The sequence below is a fragment of the Molossus molossus genome, unplaced genomic scaffold (genome assembly GCF_014108415.1).
Source record: "Molossus molossus isolate mMolMol1 unplaced genomic scaffold, mMolMol1.p scaffold_m16_p_5, whole genome shotgun sequence".
Lineage (NCBI taxonomy): Eukaryota > Metazoa > Chordata > Mammalia > Chiroptera > Molossidae > Molossus > Molossus molossus.
The window spans coordinates 50,751,076-50,775,376 of record NW_023425388.1 but is presented as its reverse complement, the minus strand read 5'-3'; the positions used below and the strand labels follow the sequence as shown (position 1 = coordinate 50,775,376).

Here is a 24,301-nt window from a genome sequence, read left to right as displayed (position 1 = left end):
TTGTAATTTGGGTGACTTTAGGCTAGTTCTTTAACAGCTGCCTCAGTTTTCCCAAATGTAAAAAGGGAGTAGTCGTCGTAACTAACTTACAAGATTATTATGAAGGTGATAAATGAGATGTACATAAAAGCATTCCTGGCAGGTGGCAGTGCTTAATACGTGTACACAGTGATGATGATTTCATCCTGCATCTGGTGAGCTGTCCCCATGGAGGAGGAACAAGGGTCATTCTATCTGGCTTCAGAAAGGAGAATTGGACTAATGGGTAGAAGCAAGAAGAAAGAGCATCTGGTTCAACATAAAGAGAACTTTCCAGTAATCAGAATTTCCCAATGAGGAAATGAGTTCTTAGTTACCAGAGAAGCTCACTCTGTTCCATTTGTAATTAATAAAACAAGTCATGGGGATAAGAAAGCATAGATTAAGAGCATCAAAATCAGAAGGTAAGTCAATGTGAATGGCAACAAGCCGTACCTCTCTATTCCTCCACTGTTGAGAAATCTCTAGAAGTTTGGATTTGTAGATAACCTTGAAGACCGTGTTTTGGTTGCATGCTTTTGATTTTTCCTGACTCACAATAAGCAAGATGAAGAGCTTGGACTTTGTAGTGAAATTCTCTAACCTAGAATCCCTGCTCTGTTATTTATCTGCTGTGCAACCTTAGCTCACCTCTCTGGGTCCAGTTTTTTCTTCTGTAAAGAAAGTGAACTACCTACAATCCTGACAAACAAGGATCAGAGCTAATATATTTTGTGTTGCACTGGTAAACATTATGGCAAAATGGTCTGACTTTATCAATATATGAGACAGGCAAATCCAAGCCTTCTGGCCTTTTGTACCTGGAGGGGAATGCGGGTGGTAGAGATTGGAAGAACAGACTGTGCTACATCAGCAAGCACATATGCCAAAATTGCACTTATGATACAGATACAAAGACAGGCAAATTCTGAAAGCTTTCCAAATCTTAAAGTCGTCTACTTTCACAGGAGGGATAAATTAAGAGGTGGTAAATGAAACGTTTCCATCGTTGTTGAGACTCCACTGTGTGCTGGGTTCTGGACCCAATGTCCTACCAAATCTTCACAATGGTTAGGAAGGGTCAGAATTGGTGATAATGAGGCTGGACTGGAGAACAGGTTTGCAGTTGTCTTGTGAACCATCCCTAAAGCTCTTCTAGATCTATAGAACATCCCTGGAGTTCTGTGCTGTCTTCCCCAGAGCTGACCAAGACTAGATCCCCTCTCCTGCTCCCATCTCACTACAGAGGCCAAAGCTTTAGGCCTGAGCAACTTTGCCCAAGATTCAGCTTCTGACAGAAGCAGGCTGGTGGCTGAGGGCCCATCACATCCTTCATGAAAGCCCTCCCCCAGCACACACACACACACACACACACACACACACACACCCCAAACCTTAAATGGGGATGCACTGAGGATACTAACAGATGACCTTTTCTCTCTACCCCCCAGTGTGACGGAGTTGGGGTGGACCTGAGCAACATCTTCCTTGAAGGCATTGCCATTCTCAACATTCCCAGCATGTACGGTGGCACCAATCTCTGGGGAGAAACCAAGAAGAATCGGGCTGTGATCCAGGAAAGCAGAAAGGTTGTCACTGACCCTAAGGAACTGAAATTCTGTGTCCAAGGTAAGTCAGGCATAAGGAAAATTGCTCTAGATTAGTGTCCTGGTGGGAGGGTATTCAGTGGGTGGTATTCATGTTCTGGGGATATGCTTAGTCATCTTCCCTAATGTTACAAAGTTTACAACTGTTACAGAAGAGAAAATTAACAATAAGGGAGCCCTTAATGACAGTCAGTTGTCAAGTTGTGGTACTCCATGAGGTCAGGAGTCAAATGCTGTTCCTGTCAAGGTTACCAGTGTCCTCCAATAACTACATCCAATAGTCCGTTTTCAACCTAGATCTCACTTCACCTGTCAGTGGCATTTGACCCAACTGATCACTCCCTCCTTCTGAAAATATGTGGCTTCTAGGACTCCGCACATTCCTGGTTTTCCTCCTACCCCACTGGTTACTCTTTCTCAGGCTCAAAATTTTGTTGATTCGTCATCTTCTCTCTAAGCTCTTGATGCAACCCTCCTATTTTTCTGTCTATACTCACTCTCTTGATGACCTCATCCAGTGGTGAGACTTTATTTAAATACCATGTGAGTGCCAATGAGTCAGCATGTCCAAAACGGAACTCTTGATGTCTCTCCCCCAAACCTTCTCCACCCACAGCCTTCTCTATCTCAGTTGATGATAACTCCAACCTGCTCATTGCTGGAGCCAAAATACTCGGCATCCTTGACTCCTCTTTTTATCTCACATCTCACATCCAATTTATCAGAAAAATCTGTTAGCTTTACTTTTGAAAGTAGAGGATCCACCCACTTCTCACCACTGCATTTCTACCACCTTGGTCTAAGCCACCATCTTCTGTCCCTCGGGTTACTGCAAATCGTCCTAACTGAATTTCTGGTGTGTGCCCTGCCCCGTGAAGCCTGTCCCATCACTGCAGCAGAGCACCCTGCAAAAAACATGTCAGCTTATGCCACGCTCCAGCTCCAAACCCTGCAGTGGCTCAGAGTAAAAGCCAAAGATCTTCATGTGGCCTGGAGGGCCCCAGATGGTCTGGCCTCCTGTTACCTCCAAGACTTCATCTTCTGCTACTCTCCCCCTCACTCCCTCTGGCTTCTCTAGCACTGCAGGCTGCTTCCATGAACTGACTACTCTTTCTGCCTGAATAACCAGTTAGTGTGCCTAAGAAGCCATCAACTGTACCTTCCCCTTTTAATCCATCAGGATATAGAACACGGCGTTCTGAGACTACCCTTAAAACTACCTTTACCTATATTCCTTACCAGCCATTTCCACCAATGAACCAGGTGGATTCTCAATCAGAGCTCCCAACAGCTCTGACTCCTCTGTGGATTGGAGGAAAGGGCCTCACTGATCCTCAGAGGTTCTCCGAGGACTGGTGATCTGGGGAAGAGAAGCTATGTGTGAAGGCATTGGCAAAGACATCACACCAGGAGGCAAGAGACTGCCACTAACCTACTTTTTGAAATCTTGGTTTTCTTTGCTGTAAAACCACTATCATATGTAAAATTTTGATAGCTGAATGGATGGGGTTGAATAAAATCATTAGTTCTTTTTTGTTGTTGTTCAGATAGAGTGAAAGAGGGAGAGAGAGAGAGAAACATCGATGTGAAAGGGGCACTTCGAGTGGTTGCCACCCGCACTACCCAACCAGGGCCGGGGACAAACTGAAACCGAGGTGTGTGCTCGTAGCAGGAACTGAACCTAGGTCTCTCTGGACCGCAGGCCAACGCTCTAACCTCTGAGCCTAACCAGCCAGGGCAAAATCATTAGTTCTTAAACCAGGCCTGCTTGTTGTAAATGAAGATTTTGGAGCCCTAGCCCAGATCTACCTAATCAATCTCTGTGTTCGTTCCCGGTAATGAGCTCCCCAGATGACTCTGATGAACTACGAGGTTTGAGAACCACTGACATAGACAAGTGTCCGTGAATCTAGGTCTGTCCCAAGCTATTAATGCTAAGATTGGATGTGATCCCACCAGTAGAAGGAGACCATATAGAAGACCAAAACTTGGCTGACCATATGGAAGGAAAAGGTTGCTTGCTTGATTTGAACCCATCTATTAGACAATCAGATTGTTATATTTCCCAGTGAGGTCATCAAGAGGTGTCATACCCACACTTTCATCCTTTAAGAGAGAACTCAGGAATTTTTATTTATCTGTTGCCTTCTTAAGTCCCCATTATTTCACACAGTAAACTTTTCCATTTGTATAAATTATTAAACAGAATAATGTGTTCTTCCTTCCTCCCTTGGCAGGGGAAGTTGCGGGTGCTAGCAGAGGGTGGGGGAAAGCACTGGATATTGTAGAAAGTTCCTGAAAATTTCCCCCCTTGGTGCTCCTACCCTAACCCCCACTCTGGCATCCAGCCCCTTGAGTATAGAATCTGGGGAGAATCCTCCTCTTCTCCAACCCAGAGGCTTGGGAAAACTCTGGCTGAGGACATGTTCTGGTTAGGACTCAAGGACAGCCTGTATTTGCCCCTTACATATCTGACCGTGTATCTTCCTCTTCAAGCAAAAGCAATGTGTCTGCTGATTGCTCTTGACCATCATGTACAGGAACTCTCTTCCCCAAGTCCCCCTTTCCCACCCCCAGAATGTGCTTTCAGAGCTAAAAAAGAAGCTACTTCCTGTTCTTTGGAGGAGGTCATAAGCTGATCAGAGCAGCGACTAAGAAGAGGGAGGGCCCTGGCTTCTGGGCTTTACAGAAACACCAGTATTGAGCTTGCTTTTTGAAAGGGTCATAATCTCATGGAAATTGAGACGATAATGGAGAAAAGCTAAAGAGACAACTGATGTAGTGGAAGAACATTGGCCTTTGGTCAAGAGACCTGGATTCCAGTTGAGACTGCTTCTCATTAGTGTGTGACATTGGGAAAGTCCTTTCACCTCCTTGGGTTTCAATAATGTTCATTATCTGTAAAATAGGTGAGGCTGACAATTATATAGGTTTCTATCGATCATAGGCTCTTCATGGCTCCACAAAAGTAAGACATGGACAGGTTTTGGTCCAGATTGACTCCTTGAACAGAACTGTATAGCCAGTTTCCTCCTTCTTTCAGTGTGTGTTTTCTTTTGTTTTTGGTTCTGGTTTTTTCCCCCCCACAGTTTATAGGCCAGACGCTGAGAAGGCAGGAATCTCTCTCTGCAGGCTCTTTATTTGTTGGGATTCTTTACTCCTCGGCAATTTCATTGGGATTGGAGTTGAGGAAGAAGCCAGGAAAGTGTAGTAGGAGGGAAGAAATTTATCACAGTAAGTGTACGAGGAAATGACAATAGAAGGGGTTACTGTCAAACCTTTCTTATCTTAAATCTATCTTTCTCCTTGGAAAAGCAATCCAAGAAAGAAGGTCATTCAAGTTTAGCATGGAATGAATTCTATAAGAAGTTGACTGATTAGAAAGCAACAAGGGGAACTGGGAAAAGTTCCAAGCAGTTAAATGACCTGGGTTTACATTTACGCTTTATAGTTTTATAAACCTTGGGAAGTGACCTCACCTCCCTGAGTCTCAGCTTCCTCATCTATAAAATGGGCATAATACCACCCAGCTTTTTATGAAGAGGATGGAAATGAAAGTGTCTAAAACACAGTTTAAGCTGGAGCATACCTGTTGAATTCCTGATTTTGAAGTTTTCATCTTTAGCTTTGCTATCTCCCTGCAGAGGTCATACCAAACTGCAGACCAGCTTTTGTCCTAGGACATTAAACTCATACCATAATTTGTACTATACCTACTGTCTCCAGGATCTTTCAGATTCCAAGGATGAAGGATGGACATGATTCATCTTTGTATTCTTCCCCAGTGCCTGACCCAGTGTAGTTAGTCAAAAAAGGTTGTTGGATAAATGAGAAGTAAATAGATGTTGGTTCTCTTTAGTTTTTATAACATCAATAAGAATAGTGAAGAGAGTCTCTTGTGTTTATATTTCTTTTTGGCTTACAAATAGTTTTGAATATATTAACTTAATGCCATTCTAACCAAAAGGGTATACCCACTCCCATCCCTACTCCTATTTTATACTGAGGTCCAGAGCAGGTATAGGACTTATATAATTTACATCCAGTAGTGGCATCAGAACCAAGTCCATGATTTCTAGCCTAGCTCTGTGTCGCTCTTACCCAACTAAAAAAAATGTATCTGAGGTCCTACTGTGTGTATTTCACAAGCCAGGTACTCAGAAAATGGGAAGAATTCATGGCCCAGGCCAGAAAAGGCCCCACATGTACTTGTTGAAATTCTTCTTCTGCAAGGGGAACCTCATGGGCTGTCTCCTTTCTGGAGCCTCTGGAAGTGAGTCGAGCCTCTGAATTCCTAGAGGATTTAGTTGTGCCTTCTGTCCTGACAGCATACTGATAATGGGTTGCCCTGCTCCATAGGCATGTGTAGCCTCCTCATATCTTCTGCCAGTACCTGGAAAATGGGAAGCATGTATTCATCTTTGTGTTCCTTTCAAAGCCTAACATCCTACTTGGCTCACGTCATTCTACAGAAGTGTTGTTGGAGTCGAGGGAAGAGGGAGAAGGAATCTTGCCTTGGTCTGCCAGCACACTGGGCGGTAGATTCTGGAGCCGGACAGGAACAGGCACGTAGTGAAAAATCTTGGGGGTAAAAATAGTCTCATAAAGACTTACATGTGAGTATGAATAAGGCTATGAATTTCATTTCATGGAGCCATTAGAAACTCATTTGATAAGTAAGAGATATAGGTGCTGGCTATCTTCAGATAATTAATTAAAATATAACTTAGGGGACTTGTACTTGAGAGTCAGGGCAGAGTAAGGGACTGAACACTGAACTAGAAGTTAGAAGACCCAGGCCTTCCCACCGCCAACCATATGACATTGGTTGCGTCATTGAACCTCTCCACGGAATCCTTGTCACGAAATGGAAACAGTTATAGCCTCTCTCCCTCAGCACTGTTTGAGGGTTAAAGAGATCATCCCTGGAGGACACTTAGCAGAGTGCCCGGAACATGGTGAGCGCTTGATCAGTAGTAACCAGAATTATCGTTAAAAACTGGGCCAAATTTAGAATTTCGCTGTCTTGACCTCTGCTTCAGGAATTTGGGGTAGATTACCTGGGGCTGTAACAACCTGTAACGCTAGGGTCGGTTGTCACTGCTGAAGTGTGTTTGGTTGCCAAGGTAGGATTCCATAGAGCAGGCTGTCCAGTGAAGCAAGGAGAGGAAAAGGGTAGTAAGTCTTTTTTTTAATCCTCACCTAAGGACATTTTTTGATATTTTGTTCAGATAGAGTGGGAGGGCAAGAGAGGGAGAGAAACCTCGACGTGAAAGGGACACATCGAGTGGCTGCCACCCACATGAACCAGGGCTGGGGACAAACTGCAACCAAGGTGCATGCCCTTAGCGGGAACCGAACCCGGGTCTCTCCGGACCGCAAGCTGACACTCTAACCACTGAGCCAAACTGGCCAGGGCAAGGGTAGTAAGTCTTGAATCCAGGTGAAGCACCAAGGGCCTGGCACAAAACTGGATCAGTCCCGTGAGGGACTGTGAGGTTGGGGAACAAAGCCCTGGACAGCTCTGCGTTGTTTCTCTCTGGCCCCACCTTAGATATGAATGAAGAGATTTCCAACACCTTTTTTCATACTCTTCACTGAAGCCCCTATCTGCCCCAACCCAGCCTTCAGGCTCGAGCCAGCAGCAACCTGGAGGCTGTGTCACCCATACTTGGCCTCTTGGCTATTTGATAGTAAAGCAACAGTTACCCTCAGTGATTTCTTAGTCAATCCCATTTGATTCTAGACAGAGGGTAAAATCTCCCTAGACCTTCACCAGGTTATAATTTTATCAGTTCCTAGTAAATAAGACAGGGAGACAGACACTGTTGGTAGAATGTACACGTTGAGTCAATTTCCCAGCTGTGGCATTTATTCAACACACACTTGTGAAGCAACTACCAAGTGCCAGGCACCAGGGAACAATAATGAGCAAAAATAGGCATAGTCCCCATAGCCAGTAGGGAGTGCAGGAGCCAGGGGTCAGTAAAATAATCCCACAGATTGGCAATAATTAGGACCTGTGATAAGCGCGAAGAGGCAGAGTCACATGACAACCCATGACCTCAGCAAGGCCAGCCTGCCACTATGTAGCTCACAGGTGTGCCTCATTAGCCTGGTACTCAAACCAATGGAGCAGGCATTTACAGAGGCTCCCTCCTGGCAGAAGCACACAGTCATCAAATCTGCTGCCCAGATGCTGAGGTCTTGTCTGAGAAGGGGAAAGCCCTCCTGCTTCAAAGTCAGCCGACTTCACTGCTTTGTAGGCACATGGTTCAATCTGCCTGCACATGGTGCCCACATGGGTTTTCACTCATCGTGTGGACCATACCCTGAATCCCAAAGCAAGGGAATGGGATGCCATCCAACCATCTGAGTGAGAGTCACACTCCCAGGTGGAGAGCTAAAGCTCAGAGGAGACAACAAACTAATTGTGAGCACATGTGTTCATTGTTTCTTGGGGCTTTCTTTTCACTTGTGTGAAACCATAACAGAAAGTGGCCAGTTGGGTTCAGGAGCTGTCCAGGGTTGTAGGTTCCCAATTTTCCCATTCAGTACAGATCTGACCAGAAAGACTATCACAGTGAGCCATAGTTAACCACTCAGTGCTCATTTGGGTTTGGAAAAAGTAGAAATGTTCCTAGAAAGTGTGCATTTCACAGAGATCTCTCTGGCCAAGGTCTCTCCTGGGGCTGAGATAGAGTAAGGCAAGCGATCCCTAATGATCCTGGAGGGTTCTTCAGGGGGACTGTTGTGCACTGGGACTCCCTTCAGCTCTGGGAAGTAACCATGGCAACGCATATGTCATTCCTCTTAAATGCTTGCAGGCCTACAGAGAGACTTCGCTTTGCTTTTTACAGGAAATCGCAGCTTTGTCATTCAGTCCTTCAAGTGTCCATGTTCGAATCAACATACCCCAAAGTAATCATTATCTTTCCCTTCTTTACACACCCTACCCCCTCTCCTACAACCCACTGCCCCCACCCTACATTTCCTGCCTTGTAGATGGCATCACCTGTTGCCTAAGCTAGAGACCCAGAGTCATGCAATTGCCCTTGAAGCTGGCCCAGAAGGTCTGCCTCCATCTCCTCCTGTCCTCAATCTCCCAAGCCCCTATCTATTCCTAGCTGATCAAACATCAGGCAGTCACTCTTGCGGCATCTGGCAGGGGCGGTCTGCTGGACTCTGCAGGTTAGACCAGGTATGTTCTTGCAGCTTCCAAATGAAGGCCATGCAACCTGTTTCTCAAATGTCTGTTTCTATCGAAATTATGATATTTTCTATGTAGTGCTGAAATCCTGGAGTCATGGATCTCTTAGAAATTTAGAGATCATTTTATCCTCTAGATAAGGAAAGCGAGAACCAGCAAGGTAAAGTGGCTTACCCTTGGCCAAACCTGGACTGAAATGCAAGTCTTTTAAGTCACATAGGCCAATCCTAGGTCCACTAGAGCAGGGGTTGGCCAACTTTTTCTGTAGAGGAGCACATAGTCTTTGATGAACTACTCAACTCGGTCCATTGGTGTGAAAACAGACAAGGACAATATGTAAATGAGTGGGTATGGCTGTGTCCCAACTCATTTGTTGACACGAATAAGCATCAGGCTGTATTTGGCCCTGAAGCTGTGGTTTGCCAGTCCCCTCACTAGAACCACATGTGGGCCACACCCAGCAGCACTGCTATCACCTGAGAGTGTCAAAAATGCAGTCTCTCAGGTCCCAGGCCAGACCTCCTGCAGCTGAATCTGTGTTTCAACAAGATTCCCCATGATACTAAAGTTTGAGAATCACTGTTCTGGTGGGCCGTGTACTCCCCCTAAAAATGCCAGGAAGAAACTTAATACATTAGAAAAATTATGCCAGGGGAGGTTAATTGACCTATCCAAGGTCACATGAATAAGTGGATCTGACTAGAGGCTAAGTTCTAGTATTTCAAACGTGGAGGTCTTTTCTACACGCACCAGAGTAGCCATCCCAGCCTCCCCATTTCTGGCTGGCCCTGGCCCACCTGGAAATCACTGGAAATTCAAAGTGAAGCAATTGTTCATTCTTCTTCAGTTGACTTCTAAATCAGGAGGACTCAAACTCACAATATCCCCCGCCCAAAGACCTAGGAGGGGCTGGCCAGGTAAAAGTGTGCCTCAGAGGCTGCTCAGCATCTGCAGACGGGAAACTTGCTCACACAGGTTCAAGCTGGAGTTCAACTCCAACTTAATTTCTGCCTTAGGAGGTATGCTTCTCAAAATAGAACCACAGAGCCAAGGAACCTTTTATTTTTCACATGCAGAAGAAACTTCTAGGCTGACTCTTTGGCAGGCCTAGACATTTTACATTTTTCCCTCCTGTGCTTGCTCATCTTGGTCCACACACCAGCCCCCATTCCCCTGTAGCAGCTCTTTAGCTATTTTATATGGGGAACCTCCTAAGACCCAACCCACAGCAAAACTCCATGCTGGCTACATGCTCTGCCCAGCATGAATGTTAGTGTTCTTCTTGATCTGCTTCTAACGTGTGCAAGAAGTGTTTCATCTTCTCAATTAATCAGTAAATATGTATTGGGCTGTTATTTGCTGAACAGTTACTTATGGGCCAAGCTTGCTGCATATTTCATAATTTAATCCATTTGAGGATACTGAGGCTCATGAGGTAAAGAACACACAGACAATATACAATAGAGCCTGGATTCAAGCCTGCCTTCAGGACCCTACACTGCTCCAGGTGCTGCAGAGGATGCAACCAAGAGTGCCATGTGGTCTAGCCCTTCAGTAGTTCACAATATACACAGAGGGAATATATGCAGAAAGTTATGTTAACACTGGCATAAGATGTAAGCACCATGGAGCAGCAGAAACAGAATATTAAAGAGTGTAGGAGGTAAGAAAAAAAATGGGCCTTCCTTATGAACTCAGCTGCCCAGTATTGTACCATCATCTAGGAGGTGATCAATAAATATTTGATGAAGGAAGGAAGGAAGGAAGGAAGGAAGGAAGGAAGGGAGGGAGGGAGGGAGGGACGGAGGGAGGGAGAAAGGGAGAAAAGGAAAGAGGGAGAGAGGGAGGGAGGAAGGAAGGAAAGAAGGAAGGAAGGAAGGAAGGAAGGAAGGAAGGGGCTACAAGGTGGTTTGTGCTAATACTTGAAGCTGAAAAGGATTTGAAAAGACAATGAATGAGAGGAAGGGAAGATGGGCCAGGGAACTAGCACACAGAAGTAGCATAAAAGAAGGCCATGGAATTTGTTGTACATAATCCTGTGAATAACAGGAAGAGGCGAAGCGTTTTAAGCCAGGAGCAATAGGAGGTGAGATCGAGTGCAGTTTGGATTAGAGGAAAAGAAAAGGGACTGGAAAGGGACTGGCAGCAAGGAGGCCAGTTAGGAGGCTGATGCAGGAGACCGGCTTACAACTCTCCAGCCTTGAACTGGGAGTCAATGGCCCATAAAGGAAGAATGGACAAAGTCAACAGGAAGTGGGAGACAGACAAAGGGGGCACTATCATGTGGGAGATTCCTCCCTCCCCCAAAACCAGCCAACAGGATCCCAGCGACTGTCCACAAGCTCAGCCTTTTCCTGTCTGCCTTCACACCCAACCTCCTCCCAATACCAGCAGCTCCTGTTCACACTGTGAATGCCCTTAAACAGTGGCCTTCATCTCTTCCACCTCCACATGCTGCCAGCACCCATCCCTTCCCATTTTCAGGCCAATTCATTCAACATTTATTCAGCACCTACTTGAATTTAACACTAGATGCTAGAAACATGTTATATTCATCATCTTATTTTCATCCGCTACAGAGACACTTTATAATTAGAAAAATGAGGCCCAGGGAGGTTAATTGACCTGTCCAGGGCCACACTAATTGGTGGATCTGGGACTAGAGCCAAGTCCTAGAATTCCAAACATGGCATTTTTTCTAGACACACCACAGTACTCTCCTCCATCTCCCCGTTTCTCACTCATCCTACCCCACAACCAGAAAACACCCCTCCTGATTGCAACTCTCCTCTAGCTTTGCCTTTCTGGGCCAGGCGGCTGGTGTGTGCATCTCTCTGAGCTGTGATGCATTTGGTTGGTGTGGATCTCTGCAGTGTGCCTTATATGTGTCATGCCTGAGAATCAAGTTTGAGTTGAACTAGAAAATCTCACCACTGACTGCTTTTATTATGGAAGCTTCTTGAGCTCAGTGAGCAAAGTAATGCCAGATAATACACCAACTAGTATTTTGCCATCACATCAAGAAACTCAGCATTCCACTTAACAGGATTGTGTTGCCAAGAATCCTGAGAAGAGTTGAGATGAGGCTGACCCATACCAAGCTCACTTCCCTGGCTTCGGACACCCTATCACTTGACGAGAGTTTGCGTCTGCCTTGAGTCCGTTCTGAGCTTACTTTTGGAGTCAGACAGGTTTGAATTCCAGCTTTACCACATACCAGCTAGTTTCTCTCTCTCTCTCTCTCTGAGTTTCAAGGATGTTGTTGCTGCTGGGGTTTTTTGTTTGTTTGCTTGTTTTTTTGTTGTTGTTGTTGTTTTGTTTTGTTTTTTATTGGGATAATAATTTCTACGTAACAGAATTGCCACAAGGATTAAAAGCAATAACCTTTGTAAAGCTCTAGGCCTGGCCTCCAGTCCGTGCCGAGGAATGGTCATTCTCTTCATGTCCTCACTGGGATCACCAGGTCAAGATTCCCTGTAGCTCCACTGCCTCCCAGGCCTTACGAAACATTCTGACCCTTGGTTTTTCTTAGAGATGCCAGACCCTTACTTCAGAGCCATTTCCAGGAGGTCCTGTCTTCCTGAGAAACTCCTCACCGTACAACTCTGCCTGCACACTGCTTCTCTCTGACCCGTAGCATAGAGAGGTTTAGGAGCCCCCTCCCCAACATACAGAGCTTTCGTCAGAACCCTGCCTAACCCTGGAAGAGAAAGCCACTCAGAATGGAGGATCTCTGCCCCACTGCTCAAGTAGGCTTTCGGGGACCAACAATGGTGGTCATTGTGAGGCAGCTCTTGGCTCAGTGTAGGGCTGTGCTGAATGTTCTGTCATCTGGACAGTGTGAGGAACAATGAGGACTGCCAACCTGCCCTTGACCCAGGCAGTCGGGAAACCCAGTCTCCACTGCCACTGTTGGAGGAGCCCTGCCAGACTGTAAGGATAGAATGCCCCAACCGCCAATATGGGGAAATGGAGGCCCTGAGGAGGGAAGTGACTTGCCCAAGGTCACACAACCAGATGGCCAGAGCAGAGTCCAAAATCCCAGCCCTTGCCTGTTGGGCCAACACATGCCTTCTCCCTCTGACCTCGCAGCTTCTCTCCTCTTCAGAAAGCAGAGGCTCTTGCTGGTTCTCCTTCCTGCATGCTCCCTCCTTTCCTAATCTGCTCTCTCCTTGCTCAGCCCAGGAACAAGGGAAGGCCTGATCATTGTGGGGTTGTATTGCCTACTTGTACACACACAGGGAAAGGAAAGGAACTCATTTCCAAATAAAAAGCTGAGTATTCTCCTTGTTTTTGAGTAAAAGAAGTAGAAATAGGGATACTTTACTCACCACGAGGAGCAGTCACCCTAAAATCTCAAGGTCACAGTATCTCTGCCCTTCTCTTCCTTGGCACCCTGTTCTTCCCCCTCCCCCTCCTCCCTCTTCTCTAACCATGCTCCCCACCCCTCTTCCATCTCCTTCCTCCCTTCCTCTTCTTGCACTGCCTTCTCTGGGTTACAATAATTACCATCTGCAGAAGGCCAAGCGCTCACCATGTAGCAAAATCAGAATTTCCTGAGGACGTCTCTTTCTAAGAAAGCATAACATCACAATAACAGCAACTGTTTCCTGAGGGCCTGTGTGTGCTCTCTGTGCAGGGCACTTGATGGCATCACTTTTGAGCTTCACAACAGCCATATTTTCCAGATAAAAGACAGAAGTGACTTCTTCCAAGGTAATAAGACTAGAGAGTGCCAAGCAATAGGGTTCAGGCCCAAATCTGCCCAAAGCCCACTCTAAAATCACAGCATGTCTCAGGAGCACTTTTTTTTTTTTTTAATCCTCACCTGAGGATATTTTTCCACACTTTTGTTCAGATAGAGTGGGAGGGAGAGAGGGGAAGAGAGAGAGAAACATTGACGTAAAAGGGACACATCGAGTGGCTGCCTCCGCACAACCCCAACCAGGGCCAGGGACAAATCACAACCAAGGTACGTGCCCTTGACTGGAAACAAACTCATGACTCATTGGTCCGCAGGCCAACACTTTAACCGCTGAGCTAAACCGGCCAGGGCTCAGGAGCACATTCTTTATATTGTGTTTACAGAATGCCAGGGAAGGAGCTCTCTTGCCTGTGTAGTTGGCTGGCCAGAGGCCATTTGCCTCTATCCTGTATCTGAGTTAAGATCTCTGGGGAAAGCATTGGTCACAGATTATCCCTCAGGTTAGTTATGATTGGGATACCTGAGGACCTGGTGCTTTGAGAGGCCAGGTGGGAACGTGGGGGGTGGGGATCCTGTTTGGCCAGTTACGGCTTTCTTTTTCTACTCACCTTTTGTGCCTAAAGAAACCCCCCAAACCCCTCCCCTTCAAAAGATCAAGAAACAGTCTTTGGGGTTCTTTCCATCTCCCTACCCCCAGGCTATTTTCAGGCTGCCATACTTCTAAGCCGACTTTGAAGCTCTTTAGCCAGGAGCAGTCTTTCATCTGCACAAACCAGACACAGTGGGAAGCTTAGGCGGGCTGATCAGTACATGGCTTTGTTGGGCTTTGGGTGCCTGAGCCGCTAAGGGCACGTGGCCCATCTCCATGGAAATTAGGAGTCAGGAGATGAGCCCAAGGTGACGCCTGCCGTAGTCTTGGCAAGCCAAGTCTGAGAGAAGCCTGCCAGCTACTCACCTGTCTAGACTGTGGGGACTGAACCTGGACCCACCACAAGGCAGAGCTGGGCTTACATCCTTCCTTTCTGAGGAGAGTAAGAAGGTCCCACACAACCCCAATGCATGTCAGCTTCTCGGTAGCACCGTAATAAGGCCATTACTAATTGCTATTTACAGAACATCTTCACATTTTATTAAACTATTTTTGTCCTCAAAATAAGCCATGAAGTAGGTTTTATTATTATGCAGGTCATGGAGAAAACTTTGTTCCCACCCCCCAAATTTATACAGGGGAGTGGGTAAAAGTAGATTTACAGTTGTGAGTACATGAAACACAGAGTTTATTCCTGTATCATTATTTATTCTTGTATTATATATTTTTCCATGCAAACTATTATAAACCTACTTTTGTCCACCCTTATATGTTGAAGCCCTAATCCCCAGTACCTGAAAATGTAACTGTATTTGAAAATAGGGCCTTTAAAGAGGCAATTAAGTTAAAATGAGGCAGTTAGGGTGGATCCCAATCCAATCTGGTTAGTGTCTTTTTAAGAAGAGGAAATTTGAAAGAACAGCAAACAAAGCCCAAAGTGAGTAGAAGAAAAGAAATAATAAAAATCAGAGCAGAAATAAATGAAATAGAGTCTTAAAAAAATTAGAAAAGATCAATGAAACCAAGAGCTGAGTCTCTGAAAAGATAAGTTGGACAAACCTTTAACCAGAGTCATCATGAAAAAAAGAGAAAGGACCCAAATAAATAAAATCAGAAATGAAAGAGGAGAAGTAACAACTGACTCCACACAAACACATGGGATTGTAAGAAAGTATTAAGAAAAACTATATACCAACAAACTGGACAATCTGGACAAAACAGATAAATTCCTAGAAACATGCAGTCTTCTAAAACTAAATCAGGAAGAGTCAGAAAATCTGAATAAACCAATTTCAACTAATGAAACTGAAGCAGTAATTTTAAAAACTCCCAACAAACAAAAGTTTAAATTCCTATAAAGATAATGGATGGCTTCACAAGTGAACTTGACCAAACATTCAAAGAACTAACACCTATTCTTCTCAAACTATTACAAAATATTCAAGAGGAAGGAAGACCCTCAAGCTCATTTTACAAGGCCAGCATTATTCTAATTTCAAAACCAGATAAAGACACTACAAAAAAAGAAAATTGTATGCCAATATCCCTGATGAACATAGATGCTAAAATCCTCAACAAAATATAAGCAAACTAGATCCAGCAATACAGTAAAAAGATCATACACCATGATCAAGTGGGCTTTATTCCAGGGATGCAAGATTAGTACAATATCTACAAATCAATTAATTTGATACACCACATGAACAAAACGAAGGATAAAAAAAATCACATGATCATATCAATAGATGCAGAAAAAGTATTTGATAAAATCCAGCACCCAGCCCTGGCCGGTTTGGCTCAGCAGTTGGAGCGTCGGCCAGAGAGTCCCAGGTTTGGTTCCCACTAGAGGCACATACAAAAAAAAAAATCCAGCACCCACTTCTGATAAAAACTCTCAGCAAAATGAGAATGTAGGAATCATACCTCAACATAATAAAGGCCGTATATGACAACCTACAGCCAACATCATACTCAAGCACAAAAACTAAAAATGTTTTCCTTAAGATCATGAACAAGACAGGGATGTCTGCTTTCACCACTCTTATTTACCATAATACTGGAAGTTCAGAAGACATGAAAAGATACTCAATGTCACTAATCATCAGAGAGATGCAAATTAGAACCACGATGAGATAGCACCTCACACCTGTCAGAATGGCTATCATCAATAAATCAACAAACAACAAGTCTGGTGAGGATGTGGAGAAGGGAACCCTGGTGCACTGTTGATGGGAACGCAGACTGGTGCAGCCACTGTGAAAAACAGTATGGGGTTTCCTCGAAAAATGAAAAATGGAACTTCCTTATGACCCAGCCATTCCACTTCTCAGAATATATGCAAAGAAACCCGAAACACTGATTCGAAAGAATATATGCACCCCTAGTTTATAGCAACATTATTTACAATAGCCAAGATTTAGAAGCAGCCCAAGTGCCCATCATTAGATGAGTGATAAAAAAGTTGTGATACATTTACACAATGGAATACTACTTGGCTATAAAAAAAAAAAAAAAAAAAAAAAAAAAAGGATGTCTTACTTTTTGCAACATGGATGGACCTGGAGAATACTATGCTAAGTGAAATAAGCCAGTCAGAGGAAGACAAATACCATATTATTTCACTTATATGCGGGATCTAATTAACAAAATAAACAAACAAAATAAAAACAGACTCATAAATACTGAGAACAGGCTATCAGAGGGAAAGGGAGTTGGAGGGCTGGGTGAAAAGGGGGAAGGGATTGAGCAAAAACAAAAATAAAAGAGGAAATTTAGACACACAGACACATCAGAAATTTGCATGCACAGAGGAAAGACCATATGAAGAGGCAGAAGGGGGTGGCCATCTGCAAACCAAGGACAGACACCTCAGAGGAATGCAACCCTGCCTGCACCTTGTTCTTGGCCTTCTAGCCCGCAGAACTGGGAGAAAACAAATTGTGTTTTCTAAGCCACCCGCCTGTGGGATTTTGTTATCGTAGGCTTAGGAACAGACTGAGAGAAAACATCCCGCCCTAAACGGGCACAGTGATTAAGCTATTAGCCTAAAACTGAAGAACATGTGCAGAGTTTCTCAGCTTTTTTCTTTATATCTGTGACTCCGTATCTGTCGATCAGAGGCCATTTATCAGGTAGTGATGAATTTCTCTTTGCATTTCTAATTAATCAGGCGCATACCCCTACCAATAAGAGGTTCAGATCAGTATTTGTTAATTAGTGTTACCCACTGAACTGATATGATTCCAGCCCAAAGAAATGACGCCTAACATCTCAGTTCACCTGTGGTGCTGTAAGCTTGGTAAAGGGACAGTGTCCACAGATTTTATTATATGACACAGCTGCCTGAGGGTAGGGGACGGGCTTCCTTAACACTGTGAAGGGATGGTTCAGAAACTCCCTGGTGCTATCACATAGTCAGGGTTTCAATAGGTCCATTGAGGATTGCTAGAAGACCTGGCCTGGCCCATTGCAGGCCTCAGACCTAAATCCTGGAGTGCTGATAGAGGGGGAAATGGGGTGGATTGAGGGTAGCAAGGCATCCCTGTTAGGCTAAGGATCCCTCACACTTCCCCAGGTCACCACAAGTGAGGACCCCAGATCATGACACCCATATATCCTGTGTTTCCCTTGCATCTTAAATGACTGAATTTTCATTAATGTGATCCAGCAGCCAAGATAAGAATGAACATAAACATTATGCATTAAGGGAGAGAGGCAAAAACCAGACCAGGTAATCATTATGTATTATATGCAGATTAAATTAGCTAATTCACGGAAAGCCTGTTACCCAGTTCAATCAAGGAAAGTAGTTATTATTATTATTACCATTATTATTATTAATCATTATCTTTTTCTTCTTTCAAGCCAAACCTGTCAAGGCCTTTGGCACTAAACATATTTGGTTTATTCCACAAACATTTATTAGAACCTTTTACATGCCAAGGGCTGAGCTATTTACTAGGGATGCAAAGAAACAAAACAAGAACACAGCCCTTCCTGCAATTCTCAGTGGATTTAGGAGAGTGAGATGCCCAGAAACAATTGTCATGGGTAAGACCCACCATCTGAGCACAGGAGAAGGAAGAAGCATGGTGCCTGGGGTATGCCAGGAGGGTTAAGGGGAATTCTCCAGACAGAGGGATAGCTGTGCAGGGTACAGGGCCAGATAGCAAATAATTTTGCACACTTAGCTGAGGAACCAAGACATTGTCCCTTAGACTTCCAGAGCCACCGAAGGGTCTTAAGAGGGGAGCAGACAGGTCAGATGTGCCCCTTAAATATGAGAGCTCTGCCAGTCTTTACCTGTTCGTTTTGAGAGCCAATGCCTCCTCCTGACAGTGGGCAGGACTAAAGAAATAAAAGCAAAATGAGGCTGCTGAGATCAAAGATGTAAGCAAAGGAACAGAATATGGAAAGAGATTAAAGGAGGAAAAACCAGACTGAGCAGGATGCCAACTTAATCTAAAGCTCAGCTGGCTTTGCAGTCTCTCCGTGGATGTATGAAACTATGAGGAACATGGAAGATTTTTTTTTTAATGTTTTAGCCCAAATGTTTAGGTTTGGGGACTCTTGTACACAGCTCTAAGAAGGTAGATAGGCAATTGGAGATTGTTGGCAGGTGTCAGGGTGCATGTGGCAGAAAAGGAAAGTGAAACTAATATATTTTTAATGCCCACTCTTTCACATATCATTCTGCCATTTAATCTCATAACCACACTTTGAGGTCAGTTTCATTATTTCTGATTCCTTATTTTCAAGTGAAGAAGCTTTAGATTAAAGCAATCAGGAAGTAACGTGTTGATATTCCTTTTCTCTCCAACTCCTGCATGTCGGGGGCAGTTTTAATGCCTAGGGCTCAAGTTCTCAAACTTGAGTGAGCCTGAGAATCTTCCGGAGGCTCTTCAGAACACAGACTCATGGGCACAACCCCAAAATGTCTGATTCAGTGGGTCTGGGGTGGGGCCTGAGGATTTTGTTTCTAACAAGTTCCCAGATGATGCTGATGCGGCTGCCCCAAGACCACACCGTCCAACCACTGGCCTATGGGGATGATTCATCCAAAAACCTAGCCCAGTGGTTCCCAAACTGTGCTTCATTTTGGAATCTTAAAGAACAAGTAGCGATGCCTAGCTCCCAGCCCTACATATTCTGATTTAACGGTACAGGTGCAACCTAGTCATTGTTATTTGTAAAAACTCCCCAGGTACATTAAGTCCTCACTTAACACTGTCGATAGGTTCTGTGACTTGAAGCAAAATGATGTACGATGAAACCAGTTTTGCCGTAGGTGAATTGATATAAGCAAGAGTTAAGTTCCTGTGGCATTTCATCAATTAGAATGAAGTGACGTTGAATAAAACAACATTGTTTAAGGATCTACTGTAACTCTAACATGCAGGAAAGTTTAAGAACCACTAAACTTGCCTCACTTCTCCTTCACTCTAATCCTCATCACCACCCTCTGCTTGGGCTCCCCACACTGGGGCCACAGGCAGAACTTGCCATGTTCTGGCTCTGCTCACAGCCCTCTTCCCAACCCTCTTTCTCCCGCTGTCTCAGAACATCTGCTCCTAGAACCCATCAATTCTCTTAACTTGCCTTCTCCCTTTCCATCCAGTCCTCTATCTTTTTCCTTTTATCTCTTTCCCTATTCAAACCAGACCCTATGGTACAGCAGTTACTTCAACAACACATCCAGCCCCTTGTTCTTTCTTTGACCACATCTACCTGGGGAAGTTGGAGGAGGATTGTCTAAATCACACTGCAGGCATGGAAGTCCAGGGAGGTTTTGTAAAGTTGATGACACTTGAGCTGAGTTTTGATGGACAGGAAAAGTGGAAGAGGGCATTTTAAGCAGAGGTACAGCATATGTAGTGAGTGGCACAAAGGAGGGAAACAGCAGGATTTACCTGAGGAACTCCATGTTGTTGTGTATGTCTGGAGTTGGTCCTAGCCCTACAATGTCAGGAAATGAACTGCACAGGCAGCCTCTTGCCAGATGGGATGGGCCTTGGGCCTCCAGCGAAGGTGTTTACATCATCTTCACAAATGTGAAGAGCAAGTAATAGGTTTTCTTTTAAGGATTTTTAAACTATAACATTGATCCATAATTACAAAAAATATGGAACACCTAAGCAAAAAATAGAAAACAGCAATCATCTTTAATCTAATTACCCAGAACTCACCACTGTTACAATTTTAGGGGTAATCTGTCCTTTTCTTCTATGCATTTTCTTACATAGTTGAGAGCTACATAAGTAAGTTTATATCCCTCCTTCACACTTAACATTATAAACTATACATGTTAATGTTTTTGAAGTTTTGTAAATATTTTAATGGCAGCATAAAATTCTATCACATGCATAGCATATAATTTATTTAGCTATTTTCATACAGATGGAAAGAGAAGAGGAGGAGATTTCACTACAGGCATACCTCAGAGACATTGTGGGTTAAGTTCCAGGCAACCACAATAAAGCAAGTATTGCGATAAAGCAAGTGGCAATTTTTTTGTTGGTGGAAGGTCTTGCCTTCATTCTGTAAAAAGGCAATAAAGCCAAGAACAATAAAACAAGGTATGCCTGTATTATAAATGATACTACAGTGTTCATATTTGTATGAACTTAGGTTCTGCCAATGATTTCTTGTGATCAGTATCAAGAAAAGAATTAATGAATCAGCAGTATGAAAGTTTCTTCGCAAAACATTTTCTGCCAGCTTCCACTCTCATCACAGGCGTGAAAGACTGAACATCTCATCTTCTCTTCCCAGCACTTGGTGTTATGACTGAAGGATTTGGGTACAGGCATGACACGAGCAGATTTGCCTTTATAATGTTGCATACTGAAGACTGAATCTAGTGGGCCAAATCGGAAATGTTATCGTCCTTGCTCTTCCTCCTTGGCTTCCACATTTGCCCTTTTTCACTTCCCCATTCATCTTTTCTCTTTCTTGGAGAGTGCATATTAAGTGTTCACTGCACACAGAGCACAACACAAGGCTTTGTTACCAGGAGCAGTGCTGAGAGGCCTTGCTCTGTGGTTGCTACAAGCTTGTGCCCAACCCAGAGACCTCTTTTTATAGTTCTGGCAAAAAAAAAAAAATTCTGGAGAGTAATTTTCCTTAGGTAGAAATATTTTTTTTTTTTTTTATCCTCACCCGAGGACATTTTTCCATTTTTGTACAGACAGTGGGAGGGAGAGAGGGGAAGAGAGAGAGAGAGAAACATCGATGTGAAAGGGACACATCGAGTGGCTGCCACCCGCACGACCAAACAGGGCCGGGGACAAACTGCAACCAAGGTACATGCCCTTAGCGGGAACCGAACCCGGGTCTCTCCGGACCGCAGGCGGGCGCTCTAACCGCTGAGCCAAACCGGCCAGGGCATGGTAGAAATATTTTTTATATTCTCCAATGAAATTGCCAAGTGGATTTATTGCTCAATTAATTTTTTTCTGCATCCTGTGACTATCCAATACTACACATGATCATCCCTGTCCCTAGAATGTTCTTCCTCTTTCTACTTCTTAAACCAGCAAATGACCTTGGTATTTATCCTTCAAGACCTTCCTTAAATGTCAGTGACATCTTCCTTCCATACCTTGGCCAATCAGAATCAGCTACTCAGGCCTCCTTCTTCCTATAATTCAATCACAGCATTTTCTACACCTAACACTTTTCTCCCCCTTGGCTAAAAATCCTTCCAAACTAAAATATTTTGTATCCCCAGTTCTTAACAGAGTGCCTGGTACTTAGTTGCTCCTCAGCAACTGTTGAATGAATAAATGAGTGAATAAATTAATTCCTGTTTTACTAAGGTGTATGGACATTTTGTCTTAAACACTGAGTTGAAGAGTGTAAAGACAATATGAAGAGATGTTATGAATTGCCAAAGCCACACTCTGAATCATTTGTACCTAAGGTAAAACAGTCACCTGGTATACCAGATGTCCTGATCCTAGGTTCTAAGTTGTGAACACTTGTTCTATAATGGTTTGTTCATAGGTATCACACAAAAGAAGAATGGTCCAATAGGTTTGGGGAAACAGAGATAAATAGGTTGTTTTTTTGTTTTGTTTTGTTTTTTTACCTCGGAACTTCCTGGTAGGCATTCTAGAAGTTGAAAGAAAAATCAGTTAAGCAATGGTAGAGAAATGGAAGAGCAGTCAATCTTCAGTAGTGGACTGGAGTCATCCTAGCCTCTTTATGCCAGGGAAGATTCAGAGAAAAATTCAAAGGCAGAATGGCAAAAAGTGTACCTAGATCCTAGCTCCCACATTTACCTCCTCGGATCCACATTTATGCAAGCCCCTGCCCCCCAACACGCCCACCATGCTGATGAGATCAGCCTTCATTACTTCTCTTCTAGAGCCAGGAAGCAAGGTAATGTGTGGGAAGTGATAACTGCAAGGTAATGTGTGGGAAGTGATAACAACTTTAGAGTTAAAGCCATTCAACAGAAAAATTTGGTAAAAGACCAAGACATTGTAATAGCTGAAACACTTGAGTCCATTAAGTCCTCTGCTTCTTGGAACATCTTGTTACCAGGGAATGTTTCAGGGAGGGAAACATTGAACTATCACAGCTCTGTCAGATACCAAAGCCTGGTACAAAGAGCAACATTTTATAAGTCATCTGTCTCTCTGCCACTAGAGAAACTTTTTTAAAGTTCTGCTTCTCTTTTCTTCTACCCCAATGTAACTCTTCTACCTTCCTCACCTCTAGACACACTTATATACTTCTCTCCTCCTTCCTCTTCCTTCTCCTCCTGTTCTGCTGTTGCTCCTCCTCCTCCTCCTCCTTCCTCTCTCTCTCTCTCTCTCTCTCTCTCTCTCTCTCTCTCTCTCCCCCTCCCTCCCTCCCCCCCTCATAGCCCATGTTGACCTCACAGACACCATTAAAATGGTACAGTAAGCTAAGATTATCCAATGGTTATTTAATGCTCTTTGGTAAGAAGGTAACTAATTAAGTGACTAGCGGTTTAGACATGTGTTGTTTATTGGAAGTAAACTCCTTAAGAGAGCCTGGAGCGTTCTCCTAAACAAACATTGCCCTGTTATGACTTCTTGTTCCAAGTCCAAATGAGATGGAGACTTTAAGGAGATAGTATCTTTTCATAGATGTGAAAAAAAGAAAAGAGTACCAGAGAAGGAGAATGGGAGAGCCAGTGGATGTAGAAGGGGAAAGCTATGTACCTGTCACAGAAAGACTAATGCAATTTGTGTATCTGTTGGCAGTTGGTGTTCATCTGTGATTACCAGTAGGTTAGACATTAGCAATGTTGACATTCGTGGGCAGCCCAATTATTTGTTTAACTGTCTTCACTACAAATACAGCCATCAAGAGAATGTTTTTTAAACAATAGTCTTTTAAACAACAAAAAAAGTAAAAACAAACCCAAGTATCGGTTTGCCAATGCTAACAAACACTATTACAATATATCAGAAGGTTCCTTAGAAGACAGAAGCCATCTGTTAAATAAACAAAAGCATTAACATAGACATAATTTTCTAGTTTGTGGAGATTAATAGGATATTAGGGATTAGCTACAGCCTATGAGAAAAGAACCTTTGCCATAGTAAGCAAAAGAATGAAAGAATGGAAGCTTTTAAAGAATCTGCTTTTTTTTTTGCTTCTGTTTTAAATAAATAAAAGTTGTGTTATAAAAGTGAGACTTGGGTCCAACATCAAATCTTAATCCTGCCATTGCTTTCACAAGAAATTGGGCAGGCACAATCTAAGCCTCAGGAACTTTGAAAAAAGGGACTTACTTCTTCCAGGTGCCAAATCAAAAGTAACTGCCACTGTGGGAGGCCATTGATATTATGTGACTCTGAGCCTGAGACTAATATTTTCTGTTCCTCTTTTTCTAATGTGGACCCAGAGTAATCTGGTGTAGGTGAAATATTATTTTCCTTGGCTCAGTTTAGGCACCTGGTGTCCTGAAAGAGGTCACTGAATTTCCCCAAGGATGTCCAAGGAGGTTGGCTTACCACTGGCTTACCACAGGCCAAAATTGAGGTTAATTAACCATCAGTCATCATCAGTAGAGCCAAAATATTATTGAGACACTCAGAGAAGAGAAACTTGATCCAGCTATGGATAATTACCTTCATCAACATTCCTTCCTATATTAATCCCAATCCAATGTCTTTTTAGCTTGAAAATAATTC

The 24,301-nt window shown here is 43.7% G+C and overlaps 1 protein-coding gene across 8 annotated transcripts in view; it reads left to right on the top strand.

Annotated features, from left to right (window-relative positions):
- Positions 1-24,301, top strand: part of DGKG (diacylglycerol kinase gamma) — a 196,460-nt gene that overhangs the window by 156,499 nt on the left and 15,660 nt on the right. For 7 of the 8 annotated variants that reach the window (XM_036242391.1, XM_036242390.1, XM_036242387.1 and 4 more), the window contains one exon: positions 1,470-1,647. In XM_036242391.1, coding sequence (XP_036098284.1) covers positions 1,470-1,647 — 178 coding nt within the window. Of the gene's footprint in view, positions 1-1,469; positions 1,648-2,867; positions 3,128-24,301 lie in introns of those variants that run through there. The other variant, XM_036242394.1, reaches the window with a different exon arrangement.